Consider the following 19,457-nt stretch of genomic DNA (forward strand, 5'->3'; position numbering starts at 1 on the left):
ACTTACCTGATTCCTGATCTAGAGGAACTTGGTTCTGTGAATTATGTGCAAAATGATCCTTTGGTATAAATAAGTTAGTTTTTACTGCTGTTGCTTTGTTTTTTTGCTTTCTTGAATCTGCAAGACAGTGACTACTTATTTATGTCATACTTTCCAGTGTCAAATTTATGTTGTTGATGTATCCTCTCTTGGACACATACTTGTGAAATATATAGCCATACCTATTTGTTGTTGTTTTTTCTTGTGTTTTTTATTTTTTATTAAAAAAAAAAATATTTCTTGCCCAGCCAGCATGGCTCAGTGGTTGAGCGTCGACCTATGAACCAGGAGGTCACGGTTCTGTTCTCGGGTTGTGACTCACTCCCTAGTAGGTGGCGTGCAGGAGTCAGCTGATAAATGATTCTCATCATTGATGTTTCTCTCTCTCTCTCTCTCAATATCTCTAACTCTTTTGAAATCAATAAAATATATATATATTTTAAATTTCTTTTCTGTAATTTTAGTTGAGATTTAAGAGTGAGCACATTAGGTCATTGTCTATATTCTGGAACATTTCTAGATTTTACATGCTATTCAATTTGATCCTTATAATAGTCCCATAATATAGGTAATATTATTAGCATTTTATAAATTAGAAAACACAGACCTAGAAAAATTAAGTTAATAGCTCAAATATATCCAGTTAGGCTAGAACTAGGATTTGAACCTAGGAAGTTTAATTTCAAATCCTGCTTACCCATTATACTATAATGCCTTTTGTGGTATTTTGTCCTTTATGCCTTGAGAGACAAGCACCATTTTATGAATTAATTATAATTATTTCTCTATTGTCTATAATTCATGCTAATTTATATTTCATGAAATGGAGATAAGTAGAAACAAAACCCTGTTGTAGTTGTGGGTATCAACTATACAGTTATTTTTATCACTAATTGATTTTGAAATGTCTTTGCTTAAGGAAGAATATGTTATATACAGGAAATCGAGTTTGTTTTTAAGTGTCCTTTCTAGTAAAGAGAAAGTCTTGGGTTATATGGAATGCTGTTGTATATGAGTGGAGTACCAGCCTTGAAATGTAAGCATAATGAAGAAGGAAACTGAGATCTGATCGTAAGGTATCTGTAAAAATGAACCACAAAGTCATTTGTAACTGAACTAGTTGTTGTCCAGCTAAATGGGTGCATTTCCAGATTGAAAGTAAGAACTATGGCTGGAAAAATCAATCTAGGATATATAAAGAAAATAACTGACTAGAGTTTTTTAACTTCAATTAAGGTAGAGTAAGGTAAATGGATTATAATATAACTAGGAAAGAATTTTTTGGAATTTTAAAGTTAGCTATAGAGAGGACATAGTGTAACATTTTGGCTATAGGTACTTTCCTATTAGATTTAATAGTGTGGGATCATACCAGTCACTTAGTTTTAAAGAATGAGATTTCTTTCTTTACTGTGAAAATAAGGGTAATTTTTTAATAGGAGTGTTTTAAGTGGAAAATACTCATTGTTAGATTTTATATTTTGAAAAGTTTAAATGTAATGAAGAAATGTAGCAGCTCATACTTGTTTCAAAGGAACATGTATTAGAGTATTATAGTCTTTTTAATCTTCTCTGTTGATTGGTTTGGATTAACACTGTCTTAATGACTCATATATCTCTGCTAGAGGTAAAACTTAAATGTTTATCCTTTGCTTTAGCTGTTGGAATCCATTAAAATTGCACTTGAAAGAATATCTTTCCTTATGAATTCTTAATCATGGCTGAGGCAAGCAGTAGATTAGATATAAATCTAGAGGCTTCAGGAAGGATAAACAGTATTATGTTTATATCCATTTTGGAAGTTAGCAAAAAATACAAAGGAAATAATCATAAGAGGTGGGTACTGTGGCAGATCCTACAAAAACATAATGGATATGGAGAAAAGTGTTGCATTTTTGAGAAAGGAAGAGAAACTGATTTTATTACTTCATCCTGAATCTTTTAAGTATTGATCTTGGTTTGTTTTCCTAAAGCAGCAATTCAGTGCAGGGCATTACTGGAAGCTAAAGCGTTAGTGGAATTGCCTTTCTTGTTTATCAGGTCATTTAAAAAACCCAGCAGCATGGTTTAATGCCTTTTCTGTCAGCCTCTTTCTCGGTCTGTTTATTACTGATTTGACGGGCTCTGGTCCTCCTTTGCTGTTAAACGTGTGTGTCCTTTGTTTGTGCTGGTGGCTTTTGCTATATTTGGATGTGAGAGAAAAGCCTGTCATTGCCATACTCATATAATTAGCCTTCTGGGTGAGCATATACATTAAATAGACTTTCTAAGCCATGAAAGAGGAAAGCTCACAACAGCGCAGATTTTCTTCCTGTACTGTTTTGCCTGTTTTATTTCCTCCACGAAGTGATGGCCGAAAGCTTGTCCGGAATGCTTCCTTTGGAGGATACAATGAACTTTCGTTGCCAGGTTTGTTTTTTAGTCTTAATTCTTAATTTCTTACACAGTTCTCATTAAAATAAAATAGACTTTTTAATATCTTAAACCTGCTTTGGTTTAAGGAAAACAACTCTATGTGAAAGGTTAGGTTTTAGTAGCTGCTGCTATAGCGCTTGGCTTTTCCATATTTTCTCTTACATTTCTTAAGCTCAAACTTGAGAACTAATGATTCAGTAAAGTACGAATCTTCAATGCTTATAGCATGAGTTTTTGTCTTAATTATAGAAGTAAATAGTCTGACCCTTTGATAAAATTAAAGCCTTTTCTGGATTTGAGATGAATGTAAAATTCTATAAGTGAACAAATTATTCTGAGATTTCTTTAAATGAAACCCAAATATTTAATATTCATATTTGTTTGGCTGTTTTCAGAAGAGTAACTAACCTAAAATTGATGTTTAGTTTAACTTTTAATAGCTCAAGCCCTGACTAAAGTGAAGTTTTCTGCCTGAGAATAATTTTTGAAATCCCTTACTTGTTGTTAGATGTGTTTGTGTATGTTGTTTTTGCTAAGAAAAACAAATTGTTAGGGTATTAGTTATTAAATGAAATTTAGTGTTTAACAGCTGTGATTTAGACATTAAATCATTTGTCAGTGAGAGATAAATATAAATTGATCTTTTATTGTTTGAAAAAGATTTATTGTAGTAAATATTTGGATATATTTTAAAATATAAACATTTTTTCTTTTCAAAATTTTAAACTGCTACATAATTATATCTACTCTTTAAAGTTCTATTTTTCTTTTAAAATAAAAATACTCTTAATATTCATGAAAAAGAAATATTGACTGAAACTGGTACTTAAACAATCTATATATTTTTCTGACCCTTATATTTTGTTATTCTATTTTCACACTAATTTTCATTCTTTACTTTTTGTGAATATTCATGTTGATAGGTGGTATATTCATTTCTTTGTGATAATGAAACACTATAGAATGTATTACCTGAGCAATTAAATAAATTATTTTTAAATTCACTGATTTCATTTTCTTTTTTAAGTGTTTCTGAAAAGAATTGGAAACCATAGTCCTGAACTGTTGCCTAAGTAGTGTAATCTTTAAATAGCATTCATAATCCATATTTAGTCTTATTAGTGAGCATGGTACTATCATACTTCTTTCTTACATTCTCAAAGGGTTATAAATATTAGTATTTATCTTTGTTTGAAGTGGCTTTGAAAATACAATATACTGAATTTTTTAAATGTTGCTAAATGCTCTATTTGCTTTTACAATGTGACTTCCATTTCTATATTTGTTTCTGCCTCGTTCTTTTTTTTTTTTTTTTAAGCCAGCAAGCTTGCTGGAACACCTTTGTTGACCTTGCCTCAAGTCTGCTCAATACTAAAGAATCATGTGACCCTAATAAAAGAATAGAAAATGTCACTTTTTAAAATTTGGTTTTTATTTAATTAGGTAATTAAAGGCAGAATTGTCAGTTTTCTTGTCAAAGAATATATTGAACGTTATTCTGGATCAATTTGTTTGAATGGAAAAATGAATGATTGGCTTGGTTTTCTAATTCTTGAAATAGAAAATATATTCATAAGGATACTTCCATATTCCACTTAATACAACCAACAGTTATATTATAACCAGCCATGATAAAAAGCTCTTTAAAATATGTTTTATCAGCTAAGAAGTAGAATGGAATTAAGTACTTCCATGAAGCAAGCAGCTTTTTATGTATTTTTTTTAATTAAAACTAAAAAAGAAAAGTCTTCTTGGTCATTTTATAATAATGAAAAGATAAATTTTGGGTGCATTTTTTTTTTAATCTGACATTTAAAGGTAACTTTATCTTACTACTTTGATCACAACCTTTTTTCATTTTAGTTTTCCTTAGGAAAATATTTGTTTAATTTTTTTGTCATTTCTACCTTCAGAAGTACATTTTATATGGCCTTTTTCTTTATAATGAGCTATAATATAGAAATGGTACACCTGCCCATGTACTCATAGTGATACTATAGTACAATTTTTTAAAAGTTTATATAGAGGATCTCTTATTTTTTAATATGTTTTTATTGATTTGAGGGAGAGAGGAATGGAGAAGGATAGAAACATTAATGAGAGAGAAACATCAATTGTCTGCCTCCTGCATGCCCCCCACTAGGGATTGAGCCAGCAACCTGGGCATGTGACCTGTTGGTTCATGGGTTTATACTCAACTACTGAACCACATCAGCCTGGCTAGATAATCTTTTAAAATGTGATTTGTTTATTGGTTTTGACAGATAACATACAACCTAGGTTTATCAATGTCCTTTTTCAACATTTGAAACTTTCTATAAGACATACTTGCATGGTAAAAAAAAAGTTTATTCAGACTTACAACTTCTACTTTTGTTTTAATTTACTGTTCAGTTTTTAAAATAATATGTGAATGTAGACACAGTGAAGTGGTATTTTTCTTCATCTGATAAATGGATTTGTCTAGATTCAGATGAATATAAAACTTCACTAGAGAAATTGAAGTCTGTTTTTGTGAGAATAAAAGAAGACATTTTTTATTTACAATATACTTTTAGAAAATCTTTATGCTCTTATACATATATTTAGAAGTTCTTTGAAGTGTTTTATATTAGTTTATTAGCATTGAGAATTACCTATTACAAGTATTTATTACTCTGAAATATTTTACAACTTTTAAGCTGAATTATATAACTTCAGTTTGTTTTACACTAAAAATTCTAATTCTGGTAAGTTTTCATTTAAAATTCCATATTGGATTTATGAGACAGGTGTTTTTCCCCAAGGGTTGGAGTTGTGTGATCATTCTCTTTACCAGAGGTGGCTGGGGGGGGGGGGGGTGGCTGGGGGGGGGGGTGATTCCTTCTTTATATTACAGAAAAAAATTCTATAAAATCTCTGAATTAGGAAAATGGAATGGACTTGTTTTTAGCTGATATAAACCAAATGCAGAATAAATGGTATTGTTGCTATGCTAGAAATTATTTTTAAGTCCTGAGCTATGAATAATTATATCCTATGCTATATAATAAAAGGCTAATATGCAAATTGACCAATGGCAGAACGACCGGTCTCTATGATGTGCACTCACCACTAGGGGGCAAATGCTCAATGCAGGAGCTGCCCCCTGGTGGTCAGTGCGCTCCCCCGGGGAGCACTGCTCAGCCAGAAGCTGGGCTCATGGCTGGAGGTCTCTGTGGCAGCGTTAAGGATGTCCAACTGACAGCTTAGGCCCATGGCCTAAGCCATCAGTCAGACATCCCTGAGGGCTCCCGGACTGTGAGAGGGCACAGGCCAGGCTGAGGGTCCCCCCCCCCCCCAAGTGCATGAATTTTGTGCACCGGGCCTCTAGTGTGTGTGTGTGTGTGTGTGTGTGTGTGTGTATTTATATATATATTTTAAGTATAGGTTTTTATTGGACCCAGAACAAATAGCTTTAGGGAAGAGTTAATATTACTTGCCCTCAAAAAGAGAAAGAACATTAAAATGAGTACTGCTCTTTCATGCCTGCCACATAAATTTCAGAATTAACATTTCTCTAATTACACCCTTATAACATTAATTTAACTACTTTTGGCATAGTGTTACATGATTGCAGATATGTGTGCATGTTTATCTCAGTACACTCTTGTATTTTAGATTCATCCTTTTACAATGTGTATAGCAATAGTGACAATGATAATAAGAGTCAGTATTAAATGAACATATACTATGGTGCAGAATACTATGCTAAGTGCTTTCTGTGCAATTTCATTTAATTCTCACTGCTGGAAGCCAGTTCCAGCATGTCATAATTGCAAGAGTTTCATCAAAAGGTTGATGGAACTTGGGGACTCAACAAGCGCTGAGTCACATATGTTACCGCCTGTTGGGAATGGCTAAAGGCATTTCCCCAAACCTGAAAAGGATGATTGTTTGCTGCCAGACAGCTCAGGGCATCTTAATCTACATGTTATTGCCTCCTACTGGCCAAACACCTGAACAGCCATAGGCTATTCCCCAATCTGACAATGCTTCTGTACGGAAACCCTACCCTTTGAAGTGTATATCTCCACCTTGCCGTAGGACAATTTGTGTTAATAAAAAGCAAGGGGTCCTGAGACAAGGAGAACTTGGTTTTTTCAGCCAGGCTCCTCTGACCCCAATGCCTTTCAAAATTATCTCTCGTCTCTGGACTCTTACTTAAGTTACGGACATCCTTTCTCCAGATTGCTGAACCCTTCTTAATGCCAGAACAAGAATCCTGGCATCTTACAATAAGTACATTATTAGATTTAAGTCTGTTCCTCAGTCCAGATTTATTGCCCTGGTCATCTTTTATCACTAATTCTGGAATTGTTTTCTAGTTTGGCAAGAGGTAAGAAAAGTATGTTAGATTGGTTTATCAGGATTCTTTGTAAGGAAACAGTTCACTAGGAAAACAAAAGCTCCATGAAGCCTGAATTCATCCAGAGTGCTCTAGGAGCAGAGAAAAGTGGTATGTAGCTTGATGTTTTTGGGTTCAAGGAAAGATTTCATTACCTCTGGGAGCCTTAATTTATTCTAGAGAATTATCATACTAGAAATCTTTAAACTTATAATAGTTTAAAACTGTATGTTCCGTCTAGGCTTAATGTACATAAAACAATGTATATTTGAAATTGAATGACTTATTTGCATTTGCTTTTAGTGCCTATATTTGCTCAAAAGTAGTGATACTGATATAATCATAATGTTTTTAAAGGTTTTGAAAGAGGAAGGGAAGACATTTCTCAAAATAGAGATGACTCTTCACTTTCTATGTCAAAGAGCAAGGTAAGCGTATTGTTGTCCCCAAATATATGATTACAACATTTTTCTAACATTTAAGATGAGGAAACTAACACTGTAATCCTATCAGGTCTTGTGAGATGTTCTTATGTTGGTATATCTAAACCATGTATGATATGGTGAAAAAAGGAAAGTTTCACTGGGTCTCTTGTTTACTTGCAAATACAGCCTTTTGGTAACCAGTATCCTCTCTGGAGTTATTGTTTCTGGTATGGCTGCTACAGCAATACTTCTCAAACTGAAATCTGATAGTTCCATTTGGAGAAATTCTCAGGGTTTATGTTTGTGTGTGTTTTTTTAATTCTTTAAGTATTTGGGGTTCATTCGAATGACCATCAAAATGTGTACATTTTACATAAGGCCAAAGATCTCTTATAGTAATAGCCTGCAATTGAAAGACATTTTCTTAGAATAAGACATATTTTCCTGAGTTACTTTTTCTCAAACTAGAATACCTGTACATATTCTTAGGTCTGCTGAGATATTTTTCTTTTTTAAAGTACATGTTTGAGAAATAAATTGAGAAGCACTATAGGATGCCTTGGTTTTCCTATGGGTTTGTAATTTACTAGATTTCTATAATATGTCAAGGGATTTGACTTTTGACTATTACTTCTGGTCAGGTTTAATAGCAGGAGAAACATATTTGTGGAATCAAACTTTGAAGATGTGAAGTAAGAAAACCTATTTCTTAAGCTAGTAAATTCTCTGCTATTCTCAGCAAATGGCTTTGCTTTAAAAACTACATTTTTTGTTCCTATTCTTGGGAGTGGTTGAGAAGATTATACATGTTTTAATGTATAATTTTACACAAATTTTATTTGCACTTAACTTTTCAAATATTCATTACATAAAGGTCTATATATCATATGTGTAAAAGTACTTAGGATGGAAGTTTAATAGTGCTTTATATGTAGGTAACATATACATGAGAAATGCCTTGATTATTTTATATAAAATATATACTTAAAGAAAATTAAAGAGAAAGTGATTATCTTGGGTCTGCCATGGCTAGAAATACAATGCAATTTATAGGATTTTAAAAACCTATTTTCAAACCTTAATGCCAGAATTGGTAAGTGTATGGTATAATACATTCCTTCCAACTCAGAAGCCTAAACACTTAAACCCCACACCTACACAGCCCCCTATATATAGTCTATAAATAGGGTGGTGGGGCAGGGAGCAGGGAACCTAGAAAGAAAGTTTACATACCTTAGTGAAACAGTATGCTTTGAAACTGCTCTTTGAGAACAGTAGCACCTAGTTATACATGACTCTTTAAATTTAAAGTAATTAAAATTAAATAAAATGAGCAATTCCGTTTCTCAGTTATATCAGCCACATCTCAAATGCTTAATAGCCACATTTGACTAGCGACTGCCATATTGGACAACTGAAATATGGAACATTTCACATTTCTGTCGTTTAGAAAGCTCTACTGGACAGCATTGCTTTAGAGTAAATAAAGCTAGTTTGAATCTTGACTCTCATGGTTAAGATAATGGTCAGTGCCCTGGCTGGTGTGGCTTAGTGCTTAGAGCTTCAGCCCAGAGCACAGTAGGGTCTCGGTTTCAATTCTCAGTCAAGGGCACTTACCTGGGTTGCAGGCTGGATCCCTGCCCCAGTATGGGGTGTATGCAGGAGGCAACCAATGGGTGTGTCTCTCACAGCGATGATTCTCTCTCTCTCACCCCCTCCTACCCTCCCTCCCTTCCACTCTCTCTAAAAACCAATGAGTGGCGGCGGGGGCGGGGGGAAGCAATGGGGGAATAAGGACACATATGTAATACCTTTTTGAATAAAGAAAAAAAATTAAAAAAAAAAACAATGGGAAAAATATCCTTGAGCAAAAGGAGATACTACTGTCTCATGGGATTGCCTTGAGGATTAAATAAGGTAGTGCACATAAAGTATTTAGCATAGTACTGTTTTTGTTTCTTTATTATGTTTTATCCCCCTAATGTGGATTAGTTTTTAAATCCAAATACTATACTACATGGAAAATCAGTATTTGAAAATCAATATTTGCCGAAATCATAGCAATAAATGGGAAGAATGTCACAAGCCTAGCTTGAACATTAATATTTTTATACCATATGTTTAGGATAAATGAAGGTTTTAATTTTTTGTTGTTGTTAATTTCTGTGTGATTTTAGTCTGAATCTAAACTTTATAATGGCTCGGAGAAGGACAGTACAGCTTCAAGCAAGCTCACAAAAAAAGAATCTCTCAAGGTTAGTTTTCACAGTCATTTCATAGCTAACATTATGCTTTGCATGTGCTTTTGAAAGTAGGCTAATAAGATAAAGAAGTAAATGAGTCTTCTTGAAAGAAGAAAAAAATCCAGAGAGGCACACATTAAAAATGTCAATATTTGTATGACATTCTGGAGTCAACTGAAAAGGCTGCATAATGACTCTCCCAGAGCTCTTTCAGGCCTCACGTGGCCACTGCTGGGGTGGAGGACTAGGTGTCTCTGCAGAGCTGCCTCAGTCAGGCACATCACTGTGCTCTTTGAAATTCCAGTTTACTAACTGATGGGCCATGCATGGGCTGAATTTGGCCATTGGGTAAATATACAGAAGTCCTCATTTAACATTGTCAATTGATTTTTAGAACTGAGGTGAAATGATGACAAAACCAATTTTACCATGGGCTAATAGATATAAACAAGTTAAGTTCCTGTAGCACCTAATCACTGTTATAATGAAGCAATGTTGAACAAAATGACATTGAGGACCTGCTGTATTTTGTTTGACCTATACAGTGTTTTAAAAATTCAACAATTACAAGTTCAGATTTCCAGCTTCTCTTAAGAAATGTGCAGTATGGATCCTGGAGCCTAAGGAGCACATCCTTTCCAATTGACCCTGATCCCTGTGTAGTCTCGTACCTCTTTACGTCCCCATATTTGATCTTGTATTTATTTGCACTTATAATTTCATATTAAATCTACTCTTAATTCATATGTGTATTATAATAAAGACCAAAAGTCTACAATTTTTTGGCTGTAGAATTATTAAAATTTTGTTACTTGTATGCAGTCTCTGTACCATTAAGTGAAACTAGGAAGATTTTGTGTTATAGTTAAAAAAACATATGCATATCACTGACAGGTTACCATCATTCTTCTCCCATCCATGTAATAATAACAAAACAATAATAAGGCTAGATTAATTCACTGCTACTTTTCCAAATTATCTCAGAACTGGCTTAGTTATTTATATTTTACATGTTAGTATCAGGAAACAGCAAAATTGTCAGTTGCAAACCGTTGCAGCATTGTTCATAATGTGAAAAAAACTGCTAACAGAGAAGATTTCCATGAGTATGAGAATATATTAAGAAAAATTTTAGAAGCAATATGGCATGGTGGTTAAGTGTTTTAGAGCCAGTCTGCCTCTGTTTGGATCCTGTCTCTGTGACTTACTAGCTGTGTGATCCTGGGCAAGTTACTCTCTGTGCCTCAGTTTTATCTTTTGTAGAATAAGGGTACTAATAGTCCTACTTACCAAGGTTATTGTAAAGATTAAATGAAGTAAAACATGTAAAGTGCTTAGAACTGTGACTGGCACACAGAATATACCCAGTAAATGTTAGCTCTTATTATTTATACTAGGAATTCTACGTAGCAGTGAAAAAAATGAGGTGGAGCCCTAGCTGGTTTGGCTAGAGCGTCAGCCCATGGACTGAAGGATCTTGGGTTTGATTTCGGTCAAGGGCACATACCTTTGTTGCAGGCTCAATCCCTAGCCCTGGTCAGGGCATGTGTGGGAGGCAGCCAGCTATATGTCTCTTTCATATCAGTGTTTCTCTCTCTCTGTCTCTCCCCGTCCCTTGCTCTCTAAAAATCAATGGAAAAACATCCTTGGTTGAGAATTTAACTGAATGAATGAGTGAGTGAATGAATGAATGAATGAATGGAAGAGAGAGATGGAAATGCTCCAAAAAATAATGAATGGGAGAACAATTTTTTAATGTGTTTAAAAACTCAAAACACAAAAGTTGTATATTTTTATAGGTTCTATACATAGAAAAGGGCTAAAAGGATAGTGTTTTCAAAACGATTAACCGTAATTCTGTGGGTTAGAATAGGATAGGTTATACGAAAGATGGCTTTTTAGCTTTATTTGTGTTGTTTCAAAATTTTTACCAGGAGATTGTATTTATGTATTATTGTGTAATTTTAAGAAGGTAGAATTCTTTAAAAAGATACAGAGAACTGAACTAGTGATCAGAAGAAGTTAGATTCTAACCATACTTCTCTAAAAATTCTACCAGTTCTTTAAAAAAAAAAAAAACATGAAAAAAATAGTTCTTTTATCCTAAGATGCTAGAATTCTAAAAGAGGGTTAGAATTTTATACTCTACATTCTATAGAACTAAATATTTTGAAAATAAATTGCCCATTTCTAATGAATTTTTAATTTTGCTATTGTTTCTGTAAAATAGGTGCAAAAGAAAAATTACCGAGAAGAAAAGAAAAGAGCCACAAAGGAGTTACTCAGTTCAATCACAGATCCTTCTGTTATTGTCATGGCTGATTGGTTGAAGGTCAGTTTGTATTGAATCTTGAATTCTCATTGCTGGATGTTTATCTACTGGAATAAGAATGCCCAGAGTACACTAAAGCCATCCTGCAAGACATAAATAACTACTAGGATGATTGTTTTTCACTGACAAACTATTAATTATATCCCAGAGGTTCTCTGTTCCAATATTAATGGGGAGAAGGAACCTTAATGTTGTTCTCTCTTGACAACATCAAATATGTATAGCAGTTGGTTTAAAAAGGCTTTTTGATTTGTATGACATTATGTAGTCTAATCAATATGTTGTAAAAAAAATATTTTGGCCCTAGCCACTTTGGCTCAGTGACAAGAGCCTCGGCCCACAGACTGAAGAGTCCTGGATTGATTCCCAATCAAAGGCACGTACCTCTGTTGCAGGTTCGATTCCTGGCCCAGTCTGAGTTGGGGCATGTGCAGGAGGCAACCAATCAATGGGTCTCTCTCACATTGATGTTTTTCTCTCTCTCCCCCTCCTCCCTCCTTTCCACTCTCTCTAAAAATCAATGGGAAAATATCCTTGAGGATTTTAAAAAAATTATTTTCAGATTATCATTTAGTATTTTTACAGACTTGGTATATGCATTATTGAGAAGATATGATACAAAGTTAATATAAAAATTATCATTTGAAAAGGATTAGTTTTCAGAGAAATGTACATATTGCTGTTTCCATGACTTATTATTTTGGCCTCTGGTTATTCCCACTTATTTTTATTTCCTTTTTTTATCATATCAGTCACTCTCTCTTGTTCTTATCAGGAGGATATTTGGTAGTAATCTTTCAGACTAAGGCTAACTTTGAGAATGATCTTATAAAACCCTGACTCTCAAGAAATTTTAGTACCTGGCATTGACCTAAAAATTCCCCCATTCCTGAAAGCTTTGCGCTTTCCCAAAGAGTTGGTACAATCACCAATCTAAAATCTTTATGAGATCTGTCATTGAAGTTCTCTTACTAACATACGAGTCTAGTGCTGGTTTCCCTGAGAGTTCAAGTAATATTAGGGTCTTCTTCAATGTTGTGCTGAAAACACTTCTAATTTTGGCTTTACTTAAAAGACTTCAAACTCTAGATCTCACTTGGGTTTTTCAGAGCTAAACCTACTCTTGTCTTTTTGACATTGGATTTTCCCAACCAGTTCCTAAAACTCCCTAATGCTTCCCCTGGCTGACTTTCTAAATCCTACCTGCATTCTGATAATTTACCATCCATGTTTTACTATCACATCTCCAAGATCTAGAATCTTATCTCAGAATAACTCTTACCTTTCTATCTCTTTTACATATATGCATACTTTTTCTTAAAGATTTTCTCTTTTCTTCATGTCTAATTCCAAACTCCCCCTTTCTAAATTTTTCTTGTCTAAAGTTACTGTGGTATGCCTATTTGAGAGAACGGATGTTTTACAGTAAATAAAACTGAGGATAATTCCTAGTCTTTAATCTCAATATTATATTAGCATCCTTTTCAGTACTGTGAATTCAGTGACTTACATAGAAACACTTTTAATGGATTACAGAAATAGAATAGGAAAAGCTAGCTATAGACTACATTTTTTACATAGCATTAAACCCTAGGATGAGGAACATTTTATAAGACTAGAGAGAGAGTTATGTGACTTGTGTTTTAAAATTTACCGAAGAAGTTTATATGGCACACTTTATGTAATTACTAACAATGGAGTAATTTAGAGAAGGTGATTTTAGGGATAGAGGATGTTATTCCCTTTTTATACCACTCACCAAATTTAGGGAATTTTGGTGTGTGTTAGCAGTGTTTGCAGCACTTTATGTAGTGGTAAGGGGGTAAGATCTTAAAAGGTAGGATAATCTTATACTCACAGAAATAAAATTACAGCTGTTACAGATGCTAAGAGGAGACTATTAGGAACGCATTCTATATAATAAAGATGTAATATGCAAATGGTCGTTATGCCTTGACACGTAACGAACTACCGGATCACGGATCAGCAGGAGGGTGGGGCAGCGAGCTACAAGCGGGTGGCAGAGAGCTACAGGAGGGGGCAGGACAGCAAGCTATGGGGGGAGGCGGGGGGGGGGGGGCTACAGGAGAGCGGGGCAGCGGGCGGAGAGCTACTGGAGGGCGGCAGCGAGCTACTGGCTCGTGTGCAGGGCTACAAGTATTTTAATAGTCCCTGACCTAACCTAGAAGGTTAGAAAAACCATTCTACTTAGTACAGTATTTTGAAACTGGTGACCCAGTCTCCCACTAGAATTTAAGATCCTCAGAAGCAGGAGTCATGCTATTTTTATATTTATTATTAGTGCTTGCCATTTAGTAGATTTTAAAAAAATATCTATTGACTTTAACATGTACATTTTCTAGAAATTTTAAATTAAAACATCCTATTTGCCATTATTCAGTTTACATTTTGTAGAGCAGAATGAGAAAAACAGAGCCTTATTTCTTATACTTATTTTCTGTAGATACGTGGTACTCTAAAGAGCTGGACCAAGTTGTGGTGTGTTTTGAAACCTGGGGTGCTACTGATCTATAAAACCCAAAAAAATGGTCAGTGGGTAGGAACAGTCCTGCTGAATGCCTGTGAAATCATTGAGCGCCCATCAAAAAAGGATGGCTTTTGTTTCAAACTTTTTCATCCTTTGGAGCAATCTATTTGGGCAGTGAAGGTAAGTACTTGTTATATAGGTAAAAAGTAAAGATGGTAATCTGTGAGTAGAGCTGAGACACTTCACTTAATCTAATGGTTGCTATTCTGTGCCAGCACTTATAAATTTATTTGTTTTTAAGGGTATTATTCCTCTGTCCCTACCCACAATGAAATGTGTACCAAATGTTCTTGTTTACCTTTAAGATCTAACTTAAAACATTTCTCCAGAAAAAATTTTTTAACTTATATTGTTTATTATCTCTTTGTCATGGGGATTCAGTTTGTACTGTTTTTTTAAAAATGGCAATTAATAATTTTGCTTTATAATGTTGTATCATATTTACTGTTTTTCTGTTTGTCAAAATTGTAAGGTACCATAGAACAGAAGCTGCCATTTATTTTTGTAAGTTTTTTCTGTAGTAATGTAAATATGTGGTAAGTATAAGCAATCACAGTCTTTCTTACTCTTGAGAGGCAATGTTCTTTGAAGATGGAGCTCAAATGCTTTATAACTAAATATCATTACTGTGGTCACTCCTGTGTTATAATAGCAGAAACTTAATCAGGAAAATAGTAAAGCCTTATTTTGATTAACTACCAAGAAATTCTACAAATAGTAGATGTGCAGTACATGCTAACAGAATAAATGTGTCTGAGCCTAGTTTAAGTTTTTACAAAGCCACCATTGTTTTAATTTGAAAGAAGGCCAGTTACACTTGAATAAAGGGTTTAGAACTCCTTTAAGGAAAATCACCTAATTGAGATTAGCACTAAGAAAAAGTAACTTCAGCTTTTAAATATCTTTGGTATTGCTTAATTGGGCAATATACATATACATAGGAAAAAAACTGGACTTTTTGCCTTTATTTCAGTAGCCTAGAGAGAAGAATAAATTTAGGATTACAGAGTTAGTTCCATTCTGGAATTAGACACTTCCCACAGGGGAAAGAATTTAATCCATACAGCTTGTGGTATTTATATATCATATGATACTCAAATGAAAAAAAATTCCTTTTAAAACCTTTTATATGTTGCATTTATTCTTTACTATTACTCTTAGGAATCATAAGAATTTTAATGAATTTTAAGTCATTAAAAATATTTTTAGCCCTGGCCAGGTAGCTCAGTTGGTTAGAGCATTGTCCCAATACACCAAGGTTGTGTGGGTTCATTCTCCGGTCAGGACACGTAAGAAGCAACCAATGAATGCATAAATAAGTGGAGCAACACATTGATGTTTCTCCCGCCTCCCTTCCTCTCTAAAACCAATAAGTAAAAAATTTAAGAAATAATAAAAAATAAATTTTGATGTCAAGTTCATTTCATTCTAACTATCTGTGAGAGGGAAGTTTGTTCAAGTACATGAGCATCAGAATATTCTCAACAAGCAAAACTTTCTTAGGACATTGTTTAAATACTTTTAAGGTCAGTGTCTATGATTAGAAAAAAATAATGTTTATGAGTGCTTAACTATGTGTCAGGGATTCTTTTGAGCATTTTACATGGAATATTTTTTTTAATTCTCATAACTTTAAGGAGGATACAGTTTTCTCCTATTAACCAGACAGAGATTGAGGCCTAAAGAGGTTACTTTAATAATTTTTCTAGCATGGAACCAAAGTTGAAACCCAGATAGTCTGACTAGTTACTACTCTATACTGGTTCTAGGAACTGTCTCATCCTATCTAATAATAGAGTAATATGCAAATTGACCATCACTCCAACACAAGATGGCTGCCCCATGTGGACACAAGATGGCCAGCAGGGGAGGACATTTGGGAGGGACCAGGCCTGCAAGGGAGGGCAGTTGAGGGCAATCAGGCCTGCAGGGGAGAACAGTTAGGGGGGACCAGTCCTGCAAGGGAGGGCAGTTGGGGATGATCAGGCCTGCAGGGGAGGACAGTTGGTGGGGGGATCCAGGCCTGCAGGGGAGGGCAGTTGGGGGTGACCGGGCCAGCAGGGGAGGGCAGTTGGAGGCGACCGGGCCAGCAGGGGAGGGCATTTGGGAGGGACAAGGCCTGTAGGGGAAGGCAGTTGTGGGGGACCAGGCCTGCATGGGAGGGCAGTTGGAGGGGACCAGGCCAACAAGTGAGGGCAGTTAGGGGTGACCAGGCTGGCAAGGGAGGTCAGTTAGGGGTGACCAGGCATGCAGAGGAGGGCAGGTGGGGCAATCGGGCCGGCAGGGGAGCAGTTAGGCGTCGAGCAGGCTGGCAGGGGAGTGGTTAGGGGTGATCAGGCTGGCAGGCAGAAGCGGTTAGGGGCAATCAGGAAGGCAGGCAGGCGAGCAGTTGGGAGCCAGCAGTCCTGGATTGTGAGAGGGATGTTTGACTGCCCTGATCCAGTGGGATCAGGCCTAAACAGGCAGTCGGACATCCCTCAAGGGGTCCCAGATTGGATAGGGTGCAGGCTGGGCTGAGGGACAACGCCCCCCCCCCCCCCATGCACGAATTTTCTGCACCGGGCCTCTAGTAAATTATAAAGCTATTTGAAAATACCCAAGGGATTTTAGAAGATTTGTTAAAATCATATTGATTTTTCTATTTTTAAATTTTGACTCTGCATCTTTACTTTGTAATGATTATACTTTTTAAAGTTCATTTTATTCCTTGATCTGAGAACTTGAAAATTATGCTTTTCAATCAAAATTATACTATAAATTGAATCCTCAGATTTTTCTTTTCAAATAAGAACTATGTCCTTCTAAGATTAGCTTTGATGATAATAATTACTGTAGAGCTCTTGGTGTTGTATACTTCTAAAACAACCCCACCCAACAACAATAAAATTTCTTTAAAATTAGCTTTTATAGTTGATATTTATAAATAAATATATTACTGCTTATAAATGGAGCTTTATTTTTCCCTAGACTTAGTAAAAATTCTTTTTTTTTTTTGCTTATAAATTATAGCTATATTTCCAGCTGTTTTTTTCTTTCCAGCTGTTTCTTTATAGGTTCTAGAAATTAAGTGTTTTTTCTAGTAGTACATGTGAGATGGAAATTCTCTGTTAAATTAAAATTTTGTCGCGTAAGGTGAATTTTAGATTTTCCTTTAAGTGTGAACAATGTACAGAAATAATGTTTAACTAATGATAACTATAAGTTGTTCAATTTTTTGGTAAGGAGGTATATTTGTTGGAAAAGGGAAACTTTCCTTAATACTCAACATTTGCTTTCTCAAGAAGAATGAAATTAAATCTTGTTTGCTTTTTATTATAATCCATGGCTAATTTAGATTGTTATTAATAATAATAGATAATATAAAGTCAAGATATTATAATACTTATGCCATTTATTTTGCTTATTTTTATTTTATTTGTTTATTTTAAGGGTCCAAAAGGTGAAGCAGTTGGATCCATAACTCAGCCCTTACCTAGCAGTTACTTGATCATCCGAGCTACTTCAGAGTCAGATGGTAAATACAGGTTTTGATGGATTGGATTTTGGTCTCATTTTAAAAGGTTTATTTATATTCCACTGTGTGTTTTCCTTTGGGAAAATCTGTCTTTAGTATGGTATTTGCAGCAGAAGTATTGTAATCATCAATTGCTTAGAACATCAAATATATCATTAACTTGGTAGAAAACAGAGGAATCCGATAGGAAGGAGGCATTGTATAATTAAATGATGAATTAGCAGCCTTGAGTTTCTTCTTTATCCTTCACTGACATGTTAACACCTTCTTGATTTGGTTAGTGTTCTCTGTGGTAACTCATTAAGTTTTATCATTTTAAAGGTACATTTAATACTATTTTTTATCACTAATTATTAACATTTTTAAGACACACTGTTACAATTTTTTTTAAATATAAACATTTGATTACAAACTGTTGTTCTGCACTTATTAACGTAATACATAATTCCTGAAGCAAATACAGGGAGAGCAAAACTTACTTATTTGAAATCAAGGTAACTTTAAAACTTTACTAATTGTTAATGGATTTCTGTTGCAGTTTTATATTTTATAGTTTAAACTAGCTTAGCCTAAGGAATCTTGTAACCTTCCAGAGTTTACTTGTACCAAATGACTATTTTTAAAATTAAATTATCATAGGCACAAGTATTTGTTATGAAAGTGTTTTATTTGGCTGATATTTCCAGCAGGTGCTGAAACAAATATATGAGGATTTTAAGTGAAAGTAACATTTTTTTCTGCTAATTATAGTTCTAAATTTCAATTTAAAAAATAAAGTTAATAATGTTTCTACTAACTAATATGGCAGTTAATGACAGTATTGTACACGCATTTCCCTGACTTAAAATTTTTTATACATATGAGTAAAATGGATGCTAAACCTGGGAATAGACCCACTACCAACAAAACATTTTTTAGTTTGTTTATAATACAAACATAACCCCTTCAGTATATTTTATATACCTTTTTGGTACCTTCAAATTATACTATATGTTAATGTTATAAAATTTTAAAAATAAAACATGTATTTTCACTAGGTATACTTACCAATGTGTGCTATATTCTATTCATTTACCAATAGTTTCTAGATACTTAGGATGTAAAAAACACTTGGTAAACTGAAAAATCACATTTAGAAATCCTTATAAGACTTTATGTTCAAAGTAACTTTTCCGGTGCATGTTTCTCAGAGAAATAATAGTATGCCTAAAGGCTAATAACAGTGTTACATTAAGATGGATGCTAGCTTGTGTAGTTTCTTGAATTATACTGCTTATGAATCTGTGTTCTTCTAGGAAGGTGCTGGATGGATGCTTTGGAGTTGGCTTTGAAATGTTCTAGTCTTCTTAAACGTACAATGATCAGGGAAGGGAAGGAACATGACCTGAGCATTTCATCAGAGAGCACACATGTGACTTTGTATGGCTTATTACGTGCTAACAATCTTCACAGTGGTGACAACTTCCAGTAAGTAGATATTGCCCCTAATTTGGTAATTACTTTGGAGACCATGTAATTCACTAGATTAATTGGTAGGCCTAGAATTTTTGTAGTGTTTGTAGGATTGAAACTTGG

At 34.4% G+C, this 19,457-nt stretch overlaps 1 protein-coding gene across 4 annotated transcripts in view; it reads left to right on the plus strand.

The window, feature by feature from the left end:
• The window catches only part of OSBPL8 (oxysterol binding protein like 8), a 182,313-nt gene that overhangs the window by 120,006 nt on the left and 42,850 nt on the right, over nt 1-19,457 (plus strand). For 3 of the 4 annotated variants that reach the window (XM_028148630.2, XM_008143827.3, XM_028148635.2), the window contains 6 exons: nt 7,178-7,248; nt 9,423-9,500; nt 11,719-11,820; nt 14,285-14,488; nt 17,798-17,882; nt 19,178-19,349. In XM_028148630.2, the coding sequence (XP_028004431.1) occupies nt 7,178-7,248; nt 9,423-9,500; nt 11,719-11,820; nt 14,285-14,488; nt 17,798-17,882; nt 19,178-19,349 (712 nt within the window). Of the gene's footprint in view, nt 1-2,301; nt 2,449-7,177; nt 7,249-9,422; nt 9,501-11,718; nt 11,821-14,284; nt 14,489-17,797; nt 17,883-19,177; nt 19,350-19,457 lie in introns of those variants that run through there. The other variant, XM_028148634.2, reaches the window with a different exon arrangement.

This window comes from Eptesicus fuscus, chromosome 7 (genome assembly GCF_027574615.1).
Source record: "Eptesicus fuscus isolate TK198812 chromosome 7, DD_ASM_mEF_20220401, whole genome shotgun sequence".
Lineage (NCBI taxonomy): Eukaryota > Metazoa > Chordata > Mammalia > Chiroptera > Vespertilionidae > Eptesicus > Eptesicus fuscus.